Source organism: Lepidochelys kempii, chromosome 4 (genome assembly GCF_965140265.1).
Source record: "Lepidochelys kempii isolate rLepKem1 chromosome 4, rLepKem1.hap2, whole genome shotgun sequence".
Classification (NCBI taxonomy): Eukaryota; Metazoa; Chordata; order Testudines; family Cheloniidae; genus Lepidochelys; species Lepidochelys kempii.
Window position 1 is genome coordinate 33,938,975 of NC_133259.1, and position 20,588 is coordinate 33,959,562.

The following is a 20,588-nucleotide window of genomic DNA, read 5'->3' on the forward strand; positions in this document are numbered from 1 at the left end:
GGTTTTTTTTAAATAAATGTAGATGGGTTAGTTTATATATTAAGAAGTAGGTAATGGATTATCTTAATTACATTAATTTTATTTGTAATTTAACAGGGAGAAAGCCCAGGAAGCAGTCATAGGTAAGACGTGTTTCAAGAGCTTTTTTTAGTAGCTTATGTCCTCTTCCACCATGTCAGTCAAGTTACATATGACCAGCAAAATTCATGCTGACTTTTTCACTTAACTGATGCTTGAAAATTCTAATGCCAGACAGTTACCCAACTTCAGTGGATAACTGTGCACTTACAAGATATTAATACTTGTAGTGGTAATTTATTTTAATATAGTTTAAAATACTTTTTAATGGAATTTAGTCAACAATAAATCCCTTATTTTTTGTAACCCACCTGATTTTTATATTTAATTCTGAAATGATGAACCTACACCTTAAATCTACTAGTTTTGCAAAGTTTACATTTATGTGGCATTCACAACCACTTGGATCTGACTAAAACAACAAATAGCACCACAACCACAGGGGGATGTTCTTCTTCACTGCCTTTGGGGCACATGAATAGACTGTGCCATGAGGATGATAGGAAGCAAGACACAGTGATCTTGAATGGGCGAGGATGGAGGGTCCCAGAGCTCGAGCTCCAGCCCCAGCTCAAACATCTACATAGCAATTTAAGACCCACAAGCCCAAATCAGCTGACCTGGGTCAGCCACAGCTGTGCCATGGCTCTTTTATCCCTGAGTAGTGTACCTTTAGAGTGCTCTGTGCAATTGTGGCAGCCTGGGGCTTGGGTATTGAATCTAGCACCCCAGACTCTGCAGTCAGTCACCAGAGTTTGCCTGCTGTCAGACTCTCACTGCACAGGCTGCGGGGGAAGAAAAGCCAGAGAGGCAGTGGCAGAAGAGGACAGAGAGGGAATGCAATGGAGGAAGATCATCCTAGGAAGCAGGTCCAGGCCCAGGTTTGGCCAAGGTAATTAAGGACCTTAGGTAGCTTTCCCAAGACTGATCCTCCCCTTTACCCTCATTCTCAAGCATGGAGAAGAATACAATAAGGAGGGCTATAGAGAGGTCCTGGTTTCATGGAGGTGGGGAGGCAGGGTTAGAGGTCCTGGACTGGTTCTGGAGGTGGGGGGACAGTCCCTATTGCTCTAACATTCACAAAAGTGTATCTAAAATTCACCACAAGCATTCAAAGTGCTAGACTCGACCCCCTATCTGTATTTACCTTTGGCACTGGCAGCTGATCCAAGCAACATCCTTAATTGTTTTCATAAACACCCCTAAAAAATCTCAAAGCAAGGTTGGCATCTGAGTCAATAGAAGGACTTCAAATAAATCAGTATAAAGCAACAACTTTTTTTCAGTAGTCTAGAACAAGATATTTAAGATTTTTCTGAAGTATCCTTCTAAATTTTAAAAGTTTCAACTTCTTTTAAAGGCTATGACACTTGGCTTTTCTTTTCCTCACAGGTATTCAACTTTGTTCACAGTGTAGATATTTTCTAAAAGTATATTTCAGTGATTATGCATAAAAATATTTTTAAACTTAAATGCATGTTAGTAAATTAATTGAAGGTAGATCTGTATAATATACAGCAAGATTGCTGATGTTTGAGTTTATTAAACATATACTTTAGAATCATAGAATATCAGGGTTGGAAGGGACCCCTGAAGGTCATCTAGTCCAACCCCCTGCTCGAAGCAGGACCAATTCCCAGTTAAATCATCCCAGCCAGGGCTTTGTCAAGCCTGACCTTAAAAACCTCTAAGGAAGGAGATTCTACCACCTCCCTAGGTAACGCATTCCAGTGTTTCACCACCCTCTTAGTGAAAAAGTTTTTCCTAATATCCAATCTAAACCTCCCCCACTGCAACTTGAGACCATTACTCCTCGTTCTGTCATCTGCTACCATTGAGAACAGTCTAGAGCCATCCTCTTTGGAACCCCCTTTCAGGTAGTCGAAAGCAGCTATCAAATCCCCCCTCATTCTTCTCTTCTGCAGGCTAAATAATCCCAGCTCCCTCAGCCTCTCCTCATAAGTCATGTGTTCTAGACCCCTAATCATTTTTGTTGCCCTTCGCTGGACTCTCTCCAATTTATCCACATCCTTCTTGTAGTGTGGGGCCCAAAACTGGACACAGTACTCCAGATGAGGCCTCACCAATGTCGAATAGAGGGGAACGATCACGTCCCTCGATCTGCTCGCCATGCCCCTACTTATACATCCCAAAATGCCATTGGCCTTCTTGGCAACAAGGGCACACTGCTTTATTTAAACTACTGATGCAAAGTTAAAAGCAAGTGGCCTTTATTTAGGCATACAAAGATAAAACAATGCAGAAGCTTTGTCTGCATTTCCTTCACCTGACTTTCGTAAATATCTTGCCTTTTTAAACCTGTAGCTTTGGGTTTTGTACTTTAGGTCAGTTTAAAAAAAAAAAACTCCCCTTCTAACATCCCACAAAAATTAGTTTATTGACAAACATTCCACTAGTTGTGGTGGAAAATCTGGACCACGTACAAGGTTCCAGTGAATTCTCCACTGCTCTATAATCCTACAGGCTTATAGCACTCACTCAATCTTAACTTGGTCCCCTAATATTTGCAAAAGTATATACAAAAGTTACAATAACAAGTTCCTAAAATTATAAAATCTTTCTATTCCATGAATTCTTATCCAACATGCTATAACATTTAATATATCCTGCAACATTGTCACTTGATTCTGCAACTTCATCAGGCGCAATGTTGGCACAACTTGTCTTCAAGAGTGGGACCTTGCTCCCTGTGAAACACAGTGTTCATTGCTTAGTTGCTACATAATGCAAAGTGCACATACGTTTACATAATTTTAATCAACATGAAACAGATCTTCCATTCCAGTTCTTTAATAAAAACATTGTTCTGCTTCTCCTACACTTTGATCTGAGAGAATATTTTGAGCTCTGATATAACTTCAGTTACCCGAGGATTACTTTCGTTTTGAAATCTTTACTACGTATTAAATAATGTGTAATAAAAGATATGTCCAATATTTCTATTAGAGATTAGAAAAAGGGGACATAATTAAATAGGATGGGACAGCAGTGAGTGAAAGGTCATACTGCACTGAGAAATTACTTGGAATCTTTCAATCTTAATTTTGAGGCTTTTATCCTTCTCTTAAAAGGGGCATAATTTTTATAAAGGGTGAATTCTTTTTTGGGGGAACGTGATTTCATTTAAATACACTTAAATCACATTGCCTTCAATAAAATGTGTTTTCGTGGGGAATATATCTATGTATGTAGAGATAAATAGTAATGCTTGACAAGCTGGGGTGTAAATGTACCTTGCTGTGCATTAACTGTCTGTGTGGACCACACTCTAAAAGTTCTCTAGAGTGTGCTTTGGTCTACTCCCATTTCACTAGGGAAGATTTAATGCACAGTAACGCGGTCCACATGACAGTTAGTGCATGGCATACTAGTATTAGGTAGATTTACACCCCAGTTTGCTCTGCATTAACTGTTTGTTTAGGTAAGCCCTGTAACTTTAAACCTTGTTTTAGATATGAACTGTACTTTCAGCCTGCTCCTGTGTTTGGATTAACTGTGTCTGGCCAATCCAGTTAGAACTTCAGGTCAAAAGGCTGGCTGAACAATTTAGAATTCTAAATTAACTGCTTCCTTCTTTCCCTCATTAGTGTACTTCCATTTATTAGCCTTGTCTTATTAGTTCCTGGTCTAACTAATAATTTACTAAAGAGTGCCTCTGTTTTTCTCCCTCTTCAGACCTCTGACGGAGGAAGAAATTGCTGCTCTGAGAGAGAGACATTATGATTCCATTGCTGAAAAACAGAGAGCATTTGATATGAAACTTCAGTCAGAGGTAGATAATTGTGATGGTTCTATGACTTGGATAGTTTTATGATTACAAATAATGGCCTATTTAAAAATGAAGCAAAACAAGTTTTAACTTGTGGCAAATCATTGTTCTTGCATTTATCAGTTAACAGGATTTTTAGTTGTCCAGGTACTGTAGCTGTGCAATTAAATGTGTATGAAAGATGATCACTTAATTCTTTTACTGCTTAATTAAATGGAAAATATAATAAATAAGGTAGATAATCCTCTATAGAGAGCTGTTAAATTCAAACTATGCCAGCCTTTTTTCTTTGGAAAGGAAAAATGTGCTGTGTATTTTATTCAGCTTATTTAGTGGAGAGGGGCGAAAACTTTTTTTAAATGAAAGAACCTAATTCATCATGTCTGCTTTTAACATCCTATCCCATTCACTAATTTCCATATCATATTCCATTAATTGTTATCACTTCCAGATAAACACCTCTTTAAATACAAATGCATCTCATGTTTAAAACTATTTATATAATTTATATGGTCCTCGGTAAAACGCCCTTATTTATTTAAAACAGCTCACTATTTTCCCAGGAGTCTTTGTTTTAACAGGGAAATGTATATCCGACTCAATTTCAATAGTTGTTTGAAAGAAGAAACTTGCAGACTCTCAATACTTTGCATATAATTATGATCAAGAAAATGGTTTCTGACTATACAGTCTGATAGTTTGTTTTTTGTTTGTCTTTTTATGAGTAACTTTTTCTTTTAATTTAGTAAACTTATGTTTTTATTCATAGGAAGATAGATAGGTTCTGCTTTTGTTAACCCTTATTATTTTGTTCATATACAGTTAGCCTTACAAGAGGAGAAGTTAAGAATAGAAGAAGAGGCTTTATATGCTGCACAGCGTGAAGCAGCCAGGGCAGCAAAGCAGAAAAAGCTCTTGGAGGTGAGGGGAAAAAGACCCCAATACATATCAGAGCTTCTGTTCTATATTTTTTTGTACACAGACTGTTGTAGTTTCATTTATTTTCTCAGAAGTAATTTCTGAGATGCAGCTTGGTTTGTAGTAGTGTCTATTTTCATGCATAGTCCCTGAAGTCTAATATCAAGTATTTTTATAGCAGAGTAGCGCATGTGTTGCATAAAACATTTGTGCCTGTGAATAGTAGCAGTGTTAAATGCCTAGTGCCTGTTGCTATTGAGATTGGGGTCAGCTGATAACACTTAGCCTGGATGTCTTAAAAAAGAAAAATGGCTTCTTGTTTTCTGTTTATCCAGTAGACCGTTGCTGGTCTGTCTTCTGTGATACTTTGACTTCTTCATGCAAGTGTGATTATATGAATAATACTGTATTTTAACCCATAAGTGTTAGTACATATATTTTTCATCTCAATTCCTTAGCTAAAAGATGAGTATAAATTGTCTAATTATATGAAGTGTCTGCAAATTTAAAAGAACACTTAGAACTGTATGTCTAACTTTTTTCAACTTCCATTTAAATGCTGTTTGTGGCAGCAGTTACGGTATGCCCAAGAGAACAAAACTTCCCAAACACAGTGTACATGTTAATTACAGACAGTTTTAAAAGCTCCTCAGTAGACTCACTGAAGAAAGTAAAACTCATGAAAAATTAATCCCTGCAGTCAACAAGATATTAGGTCAGAGCCCATTTTAGGACTAACTACCATTCAACCTTTTCTTATTGAAAAGTTAATGCAGTAGTTCACTAAATGAACAGTGTTACCAGCAAGAGTCTGACATGACCATCATGGCCAGCTCACAGTGCATGGGACACTGTAGGGCAAAGATGAGATTTAGTTTTCTTCCAATATCAAATGTTCTCAGATCATTTCGAGATGCCTTTCTGTTCTGCATTTCTTTCCTATTATTGTGTTCTCTATTCTTTCTCGATGGGTTTTTCTCGCCTTCTGCTTTTTCTTATTCTTCTGTATTTGGTCTCTTTCAGGTCATCATCAGTAATTTTGTTTTACGCGTAGGACTGTAAAAGTTCTTTGGGAGAAACCCTACCAAATGCCCTGTTCTGAAAACTGGTCTTTCTTATCCAGATCCTAGGACATCTATAATATACCTTTTTGTTTTTAAACAGACTACCTTGTTGAAAAAGGTTGAATGACATTAATCAACGGGGAATGGAGATGGGGAGGAAATTAGTTACTCTTCAAAAAGTCTCTAAATCTTATTTTTGTTTTTTTATTTAAAAATATAGTCATGTGGCTACAATTAGAAGAAAACAGAGTTCTAATCTTGTTTTAGCCATCTACTAACTTATAGAATAAGTTTAAAGATGGACCTACTTCATAAAGTAGAAACCAGACATCCAGTTTGGCTTAATATATGTGATCCTTTCCTTCCTTCAGTCCACTTTCTCTCATTCACCAAGTATCAATAAGAAATGCACTTTCTCCGTAACTTCCCAGTTCATCACTGCATTCAGAATCTAGTTGTGCTAATACTTTACATGCCAAATACTCCACAGTGGGAAAATGCTTTTGTGCCAAGAAAAGGCATTGTTATATTAGAGTTTTGTATTAAATAAAAATTTTCACTAGACCCATTCAGAAGGAGCTCTACTACAGCCATGTAGTGCTTGAATGAATCTTTTGTTTTACTACTTGCACTTTTTTGTCCTTTTTCTCTCCTTTATGTACCTGAGAAAATATATTTGCTACACACCAGGGCTCTAGCTACTAAAAATTAAACTTGCTCATTTCATTTCAGCTTTCAATATAATCAAAGTGAAGTCACACAGATTAATTTAATTAAATCAGTTATGAAACTGCCCAGCAGGTACCTGGATCACCTGACATTTTTATCTCCAAATTTTTCTCTCTGGGATTGTGGGGATGTAGATGTTAGTCATCTTAAAACCAAAAACTGTTCAAAAATGAGTGAAACCCTATGCCCATAACATATACATCTTGAGGCCATAAAAGGAATCCTATTACTAGGTTGTATCTCATTCTCAATCTGTTTACACATAAGGATACAAGGAAGGCTTTAAACTGTAGAATTTAAAGGAACCAACAAATAGTAACGTTTTTGTTCATGCAAATCAAACACTTTATCCTGGTATAGAAATATATGTGGCAATATTCCTTGTCCTGAGGTAATGTAAAGAAATAAAATTGCTTCTCTAAAAGTAGATTTTCTTTGTCAGATTAAAGATGTTTTCTATTGAACACATACTAAGGACTGAACAAAACATCCAAATCATCATATCTCAACTGCTTTTAGAAAGTACTATGCTGAGATAAGAATAACTAAGAAGGAAAGACACTATGGTGAATAACCACTCCTATATTCATGTTTGCAAGTAGGATGGTGCCTCATGATCACATTTCTTGTGTGCAAAATTGGTTAAAATGAAGAAGGCTCTTTCCCTTCCAGTTATCAGGGACTGATACTGCTGTGGAGAGAATATATTCATCCTCTGAGATTAGAAAGAAAAAGTTATTTTTATCTAACAAATACTTCACCTACTTAAGAATCTGTATTAATATAATCAAAGTCCTGTCTCTTTCACAGCTGAATTGGGGGAACCGGGATAACATTTTTAGGCCTTGTAACAGGGAGGTAGTCAATCCCAGGAGGTTGAAACTTGTTTTAATATTTTTAACGATGATACGAAGGGTATTAAGTCTATTTTTTCAGAGTGATTCTTGAAAACTTCCTGATATATGATAACTTACACTTTGTTTGGTAGCCACATAGAGTACAGAGGATTATGCAGCGAGCACCAGCAGCTAATAATGGAGAATATCAAAGGTAAGATGTGAAACAAAATACTGTTGTTTTTTTTTATTAATGACTAGTAGTGGGGGAGTTTTCAGCATCTGAGGATGTATTTTTTCCCATCTTCCCCCAAACATGTCATTTGCGCTCTTCTCCAGAGCTTCAAGATACCTGGCTGTTTCAAGTAAGGGGATATTTTAATTCTGAAAATGCTGTTTTCCGCTCGCCACTAAAAAGTAGCCATTCTTGCATGTCGTCATCATATTTACACGCCATATAGCAAGGATAGATTGCATTCCTACTGCCATCTTCTGGAGTTACTGGAATAATGCATTCAAAATGCTATTCCAGTCTAGAGTTATGCGAGTTATCCCTTCCTCTGATGTCTTTCATGATTCAAGTTTGAAATCTGCATTATAAATGTAAGTTAATCAAACATTAATAGAATGGTGTCAGAGCTTTGTGCTCTCTGCTGTCACAAAACATTTTGTTTCTTATTAGCACTAGTTTGGGGAGAGGTATGTGGAAGAAATCAAAGAAACAATATTGGGAGCAAATGGGCAAAGAAAGTGAGCCACGCAGCCACATTTTGAATGGATCAGAGGGGAATTATATACTTGTTAAGGAGACCAGAGAGAATATGGTTGCAGTAATCACAGTGAGAGATGAAGAAGGCCTGAACTAGTTTTAGTTTTGTGCATGGGGTGAAGGAGTGGGGATTTTTGAAATACCATGGAGGAAGAAAATGAGGATTTGGATACTGGATGTATAGGGTAAATGAGAGAGGGAGGAGTCAAAGATGAAACTGCTAGGTTATGGGTCTGAGATGAGTGAGATGAAGGTGGTGACAGAGAATGAGGGAAGAGGAGTGGATTTGGGAGGAAGGTTCAGGGAGTCCAGATTTAGCCATGTTACCTTACCTCCAAATTATCAAAGGAGATGTTAGAGAGCAGGGATGCAGGATTGGAAGGAAGGAGACAAATATGGAATGGATTGTAATTTTGCAAGTCATCTGCATAAAGATGGTAGCTAAAACTGTGAGCAGACATGATTTCCTAAGGTTAACAAGAGGGTGCCCTCTACAATGCTCTGTGAGATATGAGAACCTATTGAAAGATGCTAATTCATATAGACTTTTTAAACTGGTGGACCTATAAATATGCTAGAAAACTGTAAATGCTAGGCTTTATCACTGATGCATACCTCTGGATGTACCGGTAATAAGCAAAATGTTGTTTTTACAGCTCAGTGGCAGAGGAGGAGTTTGATTGTTCTTTGAGAAATATAAAGATCCACTATGAAGCTTTTCGAAGTAGCAGTAAGTGATTTTCAAAATACATTTTGAAATTAATGTTCTATAATTAACTGTGGAGCAAATTGTGTTTGAATATCCTTCTCCGAAGAAAAATCTCCTTGTTTTCCCACGTTTGGGTCTATATGTCTGTATAAGACAAGGTAGGAACTTCTGTTCCTCTTGGATTTTTGATCTGTGGAGGCATCTGGACATGTACCTCATATACCCTTCAGACAGGTGCCTATACTGTACCCCGCACTCAAAGTTGTTTCATCTAATAAAACGAGTTTTGAACTAGCACCCAAACTGAGCTCCTCAGGCTGACTTCTACTGGCTATCCAGGGTTTTCTAGGCACTGAAGCGGCAGTGTCCCACAGAGACATACAGAGAACACCTAGGTGTTGCAGGAGAAGGTCCTGTATATCGGTGGTTTTCAACCTGTGGTCTGCAGATTCCTGAGGGTCCGCAGACTATCTAAGATTTCCATTCCAAATTTTTTAGGGGTCCGCAAATGAGAAAAGGTTGAAAGCCATTGCTGTATATGGTACTCTCACCCTTGAAACAGTTCTGACCCAATACCCCCTTCTTATTAATGGGCTCTGCACTGTTGGAAGCGCAGTCTCTGAAGTATTAAAAGAGTATCTGGCTGCTTGTAATTCAGGATCCCGTAGAACTCTAGAAATCCTTGTTAACCCTGGCCAGATTCCAACTTGGATAATTGCATTCTACATCTAAATCCCTGTATAGTTTTAATTGGATACAGTATTCTTCACTGTCCTACCTTAATTGTTTAATGTTGTGAACAGTTAAAAAGCTGCTGTATGCCCTCCCAAAGGAGGATACATTTCATTAAATTGGTGGATGGAAGCGATTCATCGAATAGTGATGCTGAGGCTCAATTTTAGTTAGTTTGCAAGGTGCTTAGATTCTAAGTAAAAGTTGCTGTGGATGTGTGATAGTTTTGGCTATTAAATCTTGAACCCAAATACGTATTTGAATTAAAAACACCTTCTTGATGTAGGACTTTCATCTGATGCTACCATTCTGACACCAAACACGGAGAGCAGCTGTGACTTAATGACCAAAACAAAATCAACAAGTGGAAATGATGACAGCACTTCACTAGATTTAGAGTGGGAAGATGAAGAAGGTACTTACTCTGTCATACAGTAGTGTTTGTCATACACTCTTATATAGGTCAAAAACTTTAACCATTTCAATGACTTATGCATTGTATGCAGTTTGACAACACCAAAAAATGCTGTCTCTTCTAAAGAAGAAAATGGCTTAAAACATTTTGAGCATGCTTTTCTAAATATGTGCTTTATTCTCTTTTAAGATCACACTGTTGGTGAAGATGATGATTTTGTCATAGGAAGATTAGCTTAAACAAGTTTATTAGAATAACTCTAATATTTTCACCTCTCGGAGCAATGAAAACTAAGTTCCTTAGAGTCTTTAGCAAATTTGCTTCAGGTTTCAACATTGCATGATAACCTTACTAGTAGTAAACCTGCAACAAAATATAACAGTAAAGAAATACTGCCCTCTTGTGAGCAAGTAGCATCAGGAATCTATTACTGCTGCTTGCTTTTGTTGTTACACTACCTAGGATGTAAAAACAATTAATTGAACGGGTATGCACATGGGTATGCACTGTTTAAAGGTAAATATATTCCTTACCATTTACGTGGGGTTTCCATTCTTCCCACGCAACCCAAAAATGTAGTGATCTGGAGAAGATCTACGACTTGGTCTTAAATTCACTTTTGAAAGGCAGAATTTTCTTTGAGCTCTCTAAAAATATCCAGGTTCATATTTGAGCATATTTCTGTATTGGGGAATTTCTGCTGAAGTAACCTGAGCCTAGATGATGATTTTTTTGTATATAGTATTAAGTAGCTTGAACTTCATCCATTAGTGGATTGGCAGCCAGTGCGGAGAGTAGGTGTTATTTGCTCTCCTTGGCCTGCCCCACACAGAAGGCAGGGGAAAATTGCATTTTGGACTTCCTCAAGCTTCTGGGTTCCTTTTACAGTCTTTGGTAAAGCCCACTGCTATATCCAACCAAGTGATTACAAAAGCATAGATGAACAAGGTGGGTTACATCTGAAGGGGAGGTGCAATTTTCACCAGCTATAGTTGAGGGGGGAAATGCTGTTGTGGTGACTGAAAAAATGTTGGCAATCTCCAAGCAATAAATCTAACTAGACCACAAATTTGTGGACTGCAATGGTTGGCAGTCTTCAACTGATAAAGCAGTTACAGATTAAGCTCGCATTTTATTGCGACCCTTGCCAGAAACATCACTTCCATTTTGATTGTGTTTGATCTCTAGCCAGCTGGCTAAATAATGGAAAATTTATTCACATATAATTTGATGAAAAATTGCCAACATTCAAAACTAAGTATTCAAGTAGTTATAATTGAGATCCCACTTTTTGCCAGTCATTGAGTGATTCTGCCAATGGTGGTATCTGGAACATATGAAAGGGGAGCGTATATTTAAAGTTGAATGTGATGGCTGATCACACATATCATTGCATGGGCTCCCCAGTCGTGTTAAATCTTGAATAGAAAAAATGGCAGGGTGGATCCTTGAGAAATCCCTGCAAGGGAGAAGGCATAGTTTCAGTGCTCTGAAAACAATTAGAAAAGACTGAGCATGACCATCTGAATGGATTCTATCCACCCCGTCCAGGTCTCTCAGTTGTCAGCACCACTGATGCAGTGTGGATGAATGTCTGAGAAGTATCAGCAAAGATATCTGTCCATTTGCCCCGCATAGGCTGTTTAGGTACTGTGTTCATGGGTGCTATCAAAAGACGTGTGTAAGGGAGAGACTTGATCTCATACCACAAAAAGCCAGAAAGGTTAGAAGGGTATGGGAAAAACTTTGCGTGCTCAAGTTCTTATATATGATCTGGTTATACATTTTTGCTCTTAATGAACAAGGGATTGTTTGATTGTAGACCAAAAGTATACCAATTTTTAAAATGGGTCTCTGCCTAATGGCCACCTAACTAGAATAAACCTTGGGAGGGAATTACACTTTGCGTGACCAAAAGAAGTTTCCAAGTTAGGGAGCTCTGAACTAAGGCTTCTGGAAATGTCTAAGTTTGTCTATGTACCTTTTTACTTCATCTTCAAATTAGATGATTAGTAGTGGTGGTAAATATTTATATTATGATAGTGCCCAAAGACACCCATTGGGATTGGGGCAGCATTGTGCTGGGTGCTCTACAAACACAAAAGAGAGAATCCCTGCCCTATAGACGAAGAGTAGACCAAGGGAAGGAGATGAGGATACATCATAAATCAGATGAGTACCATGAAGAATAGGCAATATAGTAATGTTGTGGTATCACTGTATATATTTGCAGCATATTTAATCCTGTTTGGTATAGTAATTTAGTAAAGTGTTGCAGCCAACGCAGGGGAATTCTAGATAAAGAGAAACTGATCTCAGAAGTAAAAGTTTACAGCTTAGGTACAAGTGATCATGACTTGATCACATTTATAATGTGCAAACAGAAGAAAGTCCAGTCTCGTAAAAAATAAGAAACACACACACATATATATATATATATATTTAGTTAGTACTTTAATAGGGTCAATCTTCACAAAGCTGAAAACAACTGTGAGCCAAATCTGCTGGGAGGAAGAATTTAATTAGAAAAATGTGAATGATGATTGGGAGTCATTTAAGAACTTTATTAGATGCTCAAAAATCCACAACTGAGGAAGAAGGCAGTCCTGGTTAAAAAACCAGCGTGGCTTAATGGAGAAGTGAAGGCAGCTATAAAAAAAATATTTAAAACAAATGGAAAAAAGGGGGAGTTTCATAGTAATGGCTACAATCAGAAATTAGGAATTGTAGAAAATTTGATAAGGAAAGGTACGAAATTTCTCCTTGTATCCAGGGCCAGCAGAGTTAAGGAAAATAAGGAGTTTTTTAAAGTATATAAAGAATCCTGACAAAGGTATTAGTCCATTACTAGAGGGAAATGGTAGCATTATCAGTAATAATGCAAAAAGGCAGAGTGTTCAAGAAATATTTCTGTTCTGAATTTTGGGGGGAAACAGATGATGCAGTTTCATCTTAAAGTTACTCCTGGGGGGATTCTGTGCCAAAAAATTAAGAAGTCTGTGCACAATATTTTAAAATTCTGCATATTTTATTTGTCAAAATAACACAATATAATCACACTAGTTTCAATTATTTTGGTAATTTATTTCAAAATACCTGTCAGCAAGTATGTCTGTAATAATACAGACAACAAAAAAGATTCAGGAAATGTTTTTGGACAAATAGATTTACTGCACATATTAATACAGAACTTTAAGTAATTAATTTAAACTAGAATACAGAAACTTATTTCCTGGACCCCTCAGAAGCAGTGCAAAGACTTAGGGGAGTCAGGGGTAACGGAGGAGCTGATAGAGATGGAAGTAATTGCTGGGAAGGAGCCTGGAGTGAACCTGGAATGTTGTTGGGTGTGGGTGGGAGAAGTATGGAACGGGGTTTTTGTTTTTGGTGGGTTTTTTTGGGGGGGGGGGGGGTGGTAGGGAGTGGAGGATCCTTCTCTATGCAGACCCTGGCTGACCTGTAGCCTCTCCCATTCAATCAAGCACATCTTCCCTGTCCCCCCCCATATCCCATGCCTTCTCACCTGGCCCCACAGGCAGGGAACTGTGAGGAATGCAGCCTCTCGGCCTTCCTATCCACTGCTGCCTGCTACATCCAGTGAGCCGGCTGTCCTTTGTTCTGGTGCCACAGCAGCCCCGGTAGGCGAAAGGTGTAACTGCAGTGTCTCTCCGGCAGAATGTATTTTCTGCAGGGGACATGAATTCTGCATGTGTGCAATGTTGCAGAATTCTCCCAGGTGTATACAGTGATGGTAACACGCTTTCCATTTCACTAATATCTTTGGAAGTTGTTAAAACAGAAGCTACTAAAGTTGGACATTTTTAAATTAGCGGGTCTAAATATCTTGCATCCAAGAGTTTTAAAAGAGCATGCTGAGGAGCTCATTAGACTGTTAATGTTGATTTTCAATGAGTCTTTGAATACCAGGGAAGTTCCAGAAGACTGGAAGAAAGCTAATTTTTAAAAAGGGTAAATGGGATGACCTAGGTATTCATAGGCCCATCAGCCTGACATCAATCCCAGGCAAGACAGAGTAGCTAATATGGGACTCGATTAATAAAGAACTGAAGGAGGGTAATGTAATTAATGCAAATCAGTATAAGTTTATGAAAAATAGATCCTGTCAAACTAACTTGACATCTTTTTTTGATGAGATTACAAAGTTTGGTTGATAAAGATAATAGTGTTGATGTAATATATTTGGATTTCTATAAGGCATTTTACTTGGTATCGCACAACATTTTGAGTAAAAAACCAGAACGGTATAAAATTAACATGGCACACATAAAATAGATTACAAACTGGATAAATGATAGGTCTCAAAATGTAAGTATAAAAGGGGGATCATTGAGTGCGTATGTCTCCAGTAGGGTCCTGTGGGAATTGGTTCTCGGCCCTATGCTATTTAACATCTTTATCAATGACCTGGGAGAAAACATAAAATCATCACTGATAAAGTTTGCAGATGACACAGATTGGGGAAATGGTAAAAAATGAGGAGGACAGGTCACTGATCACGAGTGATCTGGATTGCTGGAGGCCAGTTTACCAAGCAAACAATAACACATAGCCATATTAAAACCCAAAATGTATATGACAGGTTCGATCACAGAAACCCTCTTGGGACTGTCACCTGATGTGCTGACACTACCTCTGAGCCTGTTTTCTCTGCCAGTTTGGGCTTCCAGAACCCTGCCTTGTCGAGCCAGACATGCCAGTCTGCTCCAACATTGTCGAGCCAGACATGCCAGTCTGCTCCAACACAGACCCAGGGTCTGAACCACATGCCCCAAAGCTGAGGCTTAACTGAAAACAGCTTAAGAAGTGCTCCTGTCTTTAGCACTCAGACACCCAGCTCCCAATGGGATCCAAACCCCAAATCAGTTTTACTCTGTATAAAGCTTATACAGGGTAAACTCATAAATTGTCTGCCCTTTATAACACTGATAGAGAGAGATGCACAGCTGTTTGCTCCCCCAGGTATTAATTACTTACTTTGGGTTAATAAGAAAAAAGTGATTTTATTAAGTATAAAGAAAAGGAGTACTTGTGGCACCTTAGAGACTAACCAATTTATTTGAACATGAGCTTTCGTGAGCTACAGCGAAGTGAGCTGTAGCTCACGAAAGCTCATGCTCAAATAAATTGATTAGTCTCTAAGGTGCCACAAGTACTCCTTTTCTTTTTGCGAATACAGACTAACACGGCTGTTACTCTGAAACCTTTTATTAAGTATAAAAAGTAGGATTTAAGTGGTTGCAAGAAATAGACAGAACAAAGTAAATTACCAAGCAAAATAAAACAAAACACGCAATCTAAACCTAATACAGTAGGAAACTGAATACAGGTGAATCTCACCCTCAGAGATGTCCCAATGAGCTTCTTTCACAGACTGGATTCCTTCCTAGTCTGGGTCCAGCAATCACTCTCACCCCCATAGTTACTGTCTTTTGTTCCAGTTTCTTTCAGGCATCTCTTGGGGGTGGAGAGGCCATCTCTTGAGCCAGCTGAAGACAAAATGGAGAGGTTTCCAGGGCCTTTTATATTCTCTGTCTTGTGGCCAGAAACCCCTTTGTTCTTCTGTGCAAAGTCACAGCAACAAGATGGAGTTTGTAGCCACCTGGGCAAGTCACGTGTCCATAAATGATTCCGCTTTTTGCAGTCCGACTCCATTGTTTACATGTTAGTTTGAACGTTCTCAGGAAAGCTCAGATGTGGATTGACGTCTCCCGAAGTCCATTGTCAGTTAAGTGTTTCTTGATAGGGCACTTACTGAGAATAGTCTTTTCTCAAGAAGCTGACCAAATGCTTCATTGAGGCTACTTAGAATCAAACACATTGAGATACAAGTACATCGCCAATATTCATAACTTCAAATACAAAAATGACACACGCATACAGACAGCATAATCATAACCAGCAAACTACAACCTTTCCATAGACACCCCACTTGACCTCCTCTGTACAAGACCTGGTGCAATCATAAGACCCTGGTTGCAATAATCTATACGGTCACAGTTCATGTCAATAACGTCACAGTATACATCTGGAAACAAAGAACATAGGCCATATTTATGGGAGGGGGAACTCTATTCTGGGAAGCTAGGACTCAGAGGGATCCTGTGACTTTGAAAAAGATGTGTTGTGGTGGATAATCAGCTGGATGTGAACTCCCAATGTGACACTGTGGCCAAAAGAGCTAACGTAATCCTGGAATGCATAAACAAGGGAGTCTCAGGTAGGGGTATAGATGTAAAATAACTTTTGTATTTGGCACCGGTGCAACCACAGCTGAAATACTGTGTCCAGTTCTGGTGTCCATAAATCAAGGAGAATATTGATAAATTAGAGAGGATTCAGAGAAGAGCCATGATAATGAAGCTCAATATATTTAGCTTAATGAAGAGAAGGTTAAGGGGTGACTTGATTACAGACTGTAAGTACCTACATGAGGAACACACATTTTAATAATGGGTTCCTCAGTCTAGCAGGGAAAGGTATAACATGATTCAATGGCTGGAAGTTGAAGCTAGACAAATTCAAAGTGTAAATAGGGCTAAACTTTTAATGGTGAGAGTAATTAACCCTTGGAACAATTTACCAAGGGTTTTGGAGGATTCTACATCACTGATATTTTTAAAATCAAGGTTTGATGTTTTTCTAAAAGATTTGATCTAGGAATTATTTTGTGGAAGTTCTATGGCCTGTGTTATACAGGAGGTCAGGCTAAATTATCACAATGGTCCCTTCTGGCCTTGGAATCTATGAATTTACTGATATTTTCTATTCTTGCTCTGAATATCTTTATGGTAAACCAGTTATCATATACAGTTAACATGGAACTGCAATAAAGTTACACTGTCATTTCACCCTGTTAACAGTATAACTTGTTAAAGGGTATTGTGTATCTTTATTGATGATACCTTCAGTGAAGTATCAGTAGCAAAGGAACAAACACATACCCAGTGAGTGTATGTAAACTTTTTCCTGGAATCTCAAGTGATAAAGGATGTTTATTATATAAATAGCATACTGAAGCAGAATCACTGCAGTAATCCAAGTTTAAAATGAGAGGGATTTAAGTAGGAGGGTAGGGTAAACCTGACCATGATGAGAACGGAGGCACAGTAAATCTTTTATTGCCTCTGCAAGCTTTCACTTCTTTCCATTGGCAGAGGAGACCAGTTTATACACCTCTGGAGATGATTCAGCATTGCTAACATCCCTTTCTTTTGAAAAATCTCTAACATGTTATGCAGATTTCTGATCAACTTGGCTTAGTTTGTGTATGTATCTTGAATGTGTCCTTTTTGTACAAAGCAAAATGATATCTATGTCTAGGGAAACACAATTTCTGAACTTCAGAATCTGTTTCACTTGGTGAAGATTTCTTCTGATATCACTGTGTCAGGAAGCTACAAGCAGATACATTACTACAGATCATATGATTTAATAGGAGTTAGTAGCTTTCACAGAAATTTCATGGAACCAGAAAGTTTTTAATATGTTTGTATGTGTTCAGAATACATGCATACCTATCAAGTAGAAAGGGCAGCAGATTGGTTAGTGGGAAAGACTGTCAACAAAACCTGATCCTATTTAGCCATTCTTCTTGCTTTCTTTAATTTAAAAAAAAAAAAAGGCTAGAAAATGGTTTCATTATCAAATAGGTAATCAATTTCCTTGGCCAATTAGCGACTAAAGAAGGTATTGATGCCCTTACTTGCATTGACATGAACAAGACTGCTTGCAGAGTGAGGTACTAGTCAATAAGAGAAAAAGTATCAGAATCTGGCTCTAAATGTGCTTTTGTTAGCATTTAATATTTTAGCAAAAATGTGGTGACACATTCTCCTCTTCCCATGGTGTCCTGTCTCTCCCCCCCCCCCCCCCCCAAAATAAAGTTATGGCTTAAAAAGTTATCTTAAATTGCAGGCATGAACAGAATGATTCCATTGAGAGAGCGCTCTAAAACAGAAGAAGATATACTCCGAGCAGCACTAAAATTTAGCAGCAAGAAGACAGGAAGTAATCCAGCCTCAGCTTCTGATGATTCAAATGGCTTGGAGTGGGAGAATGATTTTGTTAGTGCTGAGATGGATGATAATGGCAATTCAGAGTATGCTGGATTTGTGAATCCTGTAATAGAACTGTCTGTGTCAGACATAAATAAATCCGATGCTGATCAACAAGACAGATAGTGAAATTGTGTGGCTGTTATTAATGGCAAAATGTTTAAAGTTAAATGGAGTGTACAGAATTTGAGTCTTGTGTAAGAAAAGGAAGGAAACCATATTGTAATGCTCTTTAGCAAGGAATTGGAATGATTGGTTATCTGAATTACTTCAGAAATTAAGTGCAATTTTATCATCTACCTTATGTTTATGAAAATACTGGGTTGATTCTGTCTTGTATATTTCTGGAAATTTGGGATTCGTATAAAATTATCTGCACTAATTTAAGATTCTCAGCTTGACATAAACTATATTTTAAGTAGCCACTTTGTTTCAATATATTTCTCCTGATTTTGTTTTATATGTTGTCATTGGGCTAATATTTATCTTGAAAATAAATATTTTACATAAGTTATCTTAATACTTGAATGTATTAAGTGGTGGATAATGGCCTGTGGCCTGCAATATGCAGGAGGTCAGACTAGATTATCATGATTGTCCCTTCTGACCTTAAAGTCTGAGAATGTGAAAGCGGTGAGAGATTACTTTTATAAATTGCCTTTTTCCATTATCTATTTGATTTGTTCTTTAACATAGGGAGGCAGAGTCAATAGTTTATCACATGTGAAATTGTCTATTTGCAATTGGTTTATTACCTCAACTTATTTCTTACCTTTTTTTATTTGAATTATTTTCTTGTACCAATCATAATGATTCCAATGGCATATCCAATAGAAATTTTTTTACAAGATTTATCATGTAAAATGATGTATTGTGTTTAGTGAAAGTATGCTACCTAAAGATTTTTTATAGCTGCTTTTCTGTACTTTAACAGAAAATTTTGAAATTTGAAAGTTAAAGGAAAATTTAGAGGACCAAAGGTTCAGTTTTTTTCACTTACAACTCATCAAATGCTGCTAGTACCAAAGTGTTTAGAGACATTTTTAACTTGTGGAATACTTACAATTTCTTCAGCTTTGTATGAATAATTCTTAAAGGCAGCATTATGTGAACAGACTTGCAGTATATGGAGAAAGAAAAGGAGTACTTGTGGCACCTTAGAGACTAACCAATTTATTTGAGCATAAGCTTTTGTGAGCTACAGCTCACGAAAGCTTATGCTCAAATAAATTGGTTAGTCTCTACGGTGCCACAAGTACTCCTTTTCTTTTTGCGAATACAGACTAACATGGCTGTTACTCTGAAACCTGTCAGTATATGGAAAAAATCACTTCTCTACTAGGTTTGAAAGAAAGAGATCCTAAAACAGAGTTCCCGTGGCTATATTAACACAAACAGGAATACACATCCTTTCCAGTTACAAAGCAGTACATTGAACTTTTCGAGCTTTCCTGTGCTTTGTAACTGGATAGTTACCATCGCTGATATGGGCTGAAACTTAAGTAGGCCTTCAGTTACCGCTGACCATGTGGAATCTGATGCATAATTTCCCCTTACATTTTGATTATGAATTATATAAAACAAAAACTAACTGGAGAAACTGTGTAAAGCACAACTGTAAATGTGTTTTTTCTGAGCTAGCAGTAAAGCTTTACTCTCCTAATGTAAATTGTATGTTCCTCTATAGTGTCTTTTTGAATAAGGATTTTCGTGTGTGGCTCTTTATTTTTAGCATAAAGGCAATGCACTTCCTCAAAGTTACAAAAAGCTACATCATCAGAAATAACTAAGTATATATTGTCTAAAGCGTGTCTAAAGCATTTAGATTTCTGAGCCCCTATAATATGGCAGGTTCATGGCAGTTTGATCTTCCTCACGCCTTTTATCTAAAATTAAAATACCAGACGCTTTGACTAAATATGTACATACAATGACACTTTAGGAAACAGCTAAATCTTTTAATGTATTTAACATTCCATTTCTTAATTTAAGTTGTAGCTATGTTGTTGGAAATATTTTAATGTAATATCTACATTTGCAATGCCGCTAATATGTTTTTTAAGAGTTTGTACGCATCAAATGTATATTTTTGTTTTGGTGTAAGCAACTACTGTGTAATGTTTTTCTTGACATATTCATATATTGAATTCTAAGGAAGGGCAACTTTCTCAAGCTGTAAATAAACTTTTTTTTTTTTTACATGAAAACTAACCCACACAACCTTTGTCACTTTCTTCTCTTTAAAAACCCTGTTCTGCAAACCATGGTCACAAGAGAACTACTGTTGATGACAAAGGGTCTTGATTGCTGAGCAAGTAGAAAATCAGCAAGAAGGGGGAAGATATAACTTGGACTACAGATTATTTTATTATAGTGACACACATACTTTTAACCATGGTTATTAGTAGCATTCCACTTTCACAGTTAAATGAGTCACAATCATTTTGACTTAAAAATGACAGTGGAGTCAGTA

General features: G+C 37.4%; 1 protein-coding gene across 3 annotated transcripts in view; it reads left to right on the plus strand.

The window, feature by feature from the left end:
- The window catches only part of AP1AR (adaptor related protein complex 1 associated regulatory protein), a 33,203-nt gene extending 13,419 nt beyond the window's left edge, over positions 1–19,784 (plus strand). For 2 of the 3 annotated variants that reach the window (XM_073340901.1, XM_073340902.1), the window contains exons 4-10: positions 97–122; positions 3,775–3,871; positions 4,691–4,789; positions 7,568–7,629; positions 8,841–8,914; positions 9,912–10,040; positions 17,976–19,784. In XM_073340901.1, coding sequence (XP_073197002.1) covers positions 97–122; positions 3,775–3,871; positions 4,691–4,789; positions 7,568–7,629; positions 8,841–8,914; positions 9,912–10,040; positions 17,976–18,241 — 753 coding nt within the window. In that variant the 3' untranslated portion in view covers positions 18,242–19,784. The remainder of the gene's footprint in view (positions 1–96; positions 123–3,774; positions 3,872–4,690; positions 4,790–7,567; positions 7,630–8,840; positions 8,915–9,911; positions 10,041–17,975) is intronic. The other variant, XM_073340903.1, reaches the window with a different exon arrangement.
- The last annotated feature ends 804 nt before the right edge of the window (positions 19,785–20,588 follow it).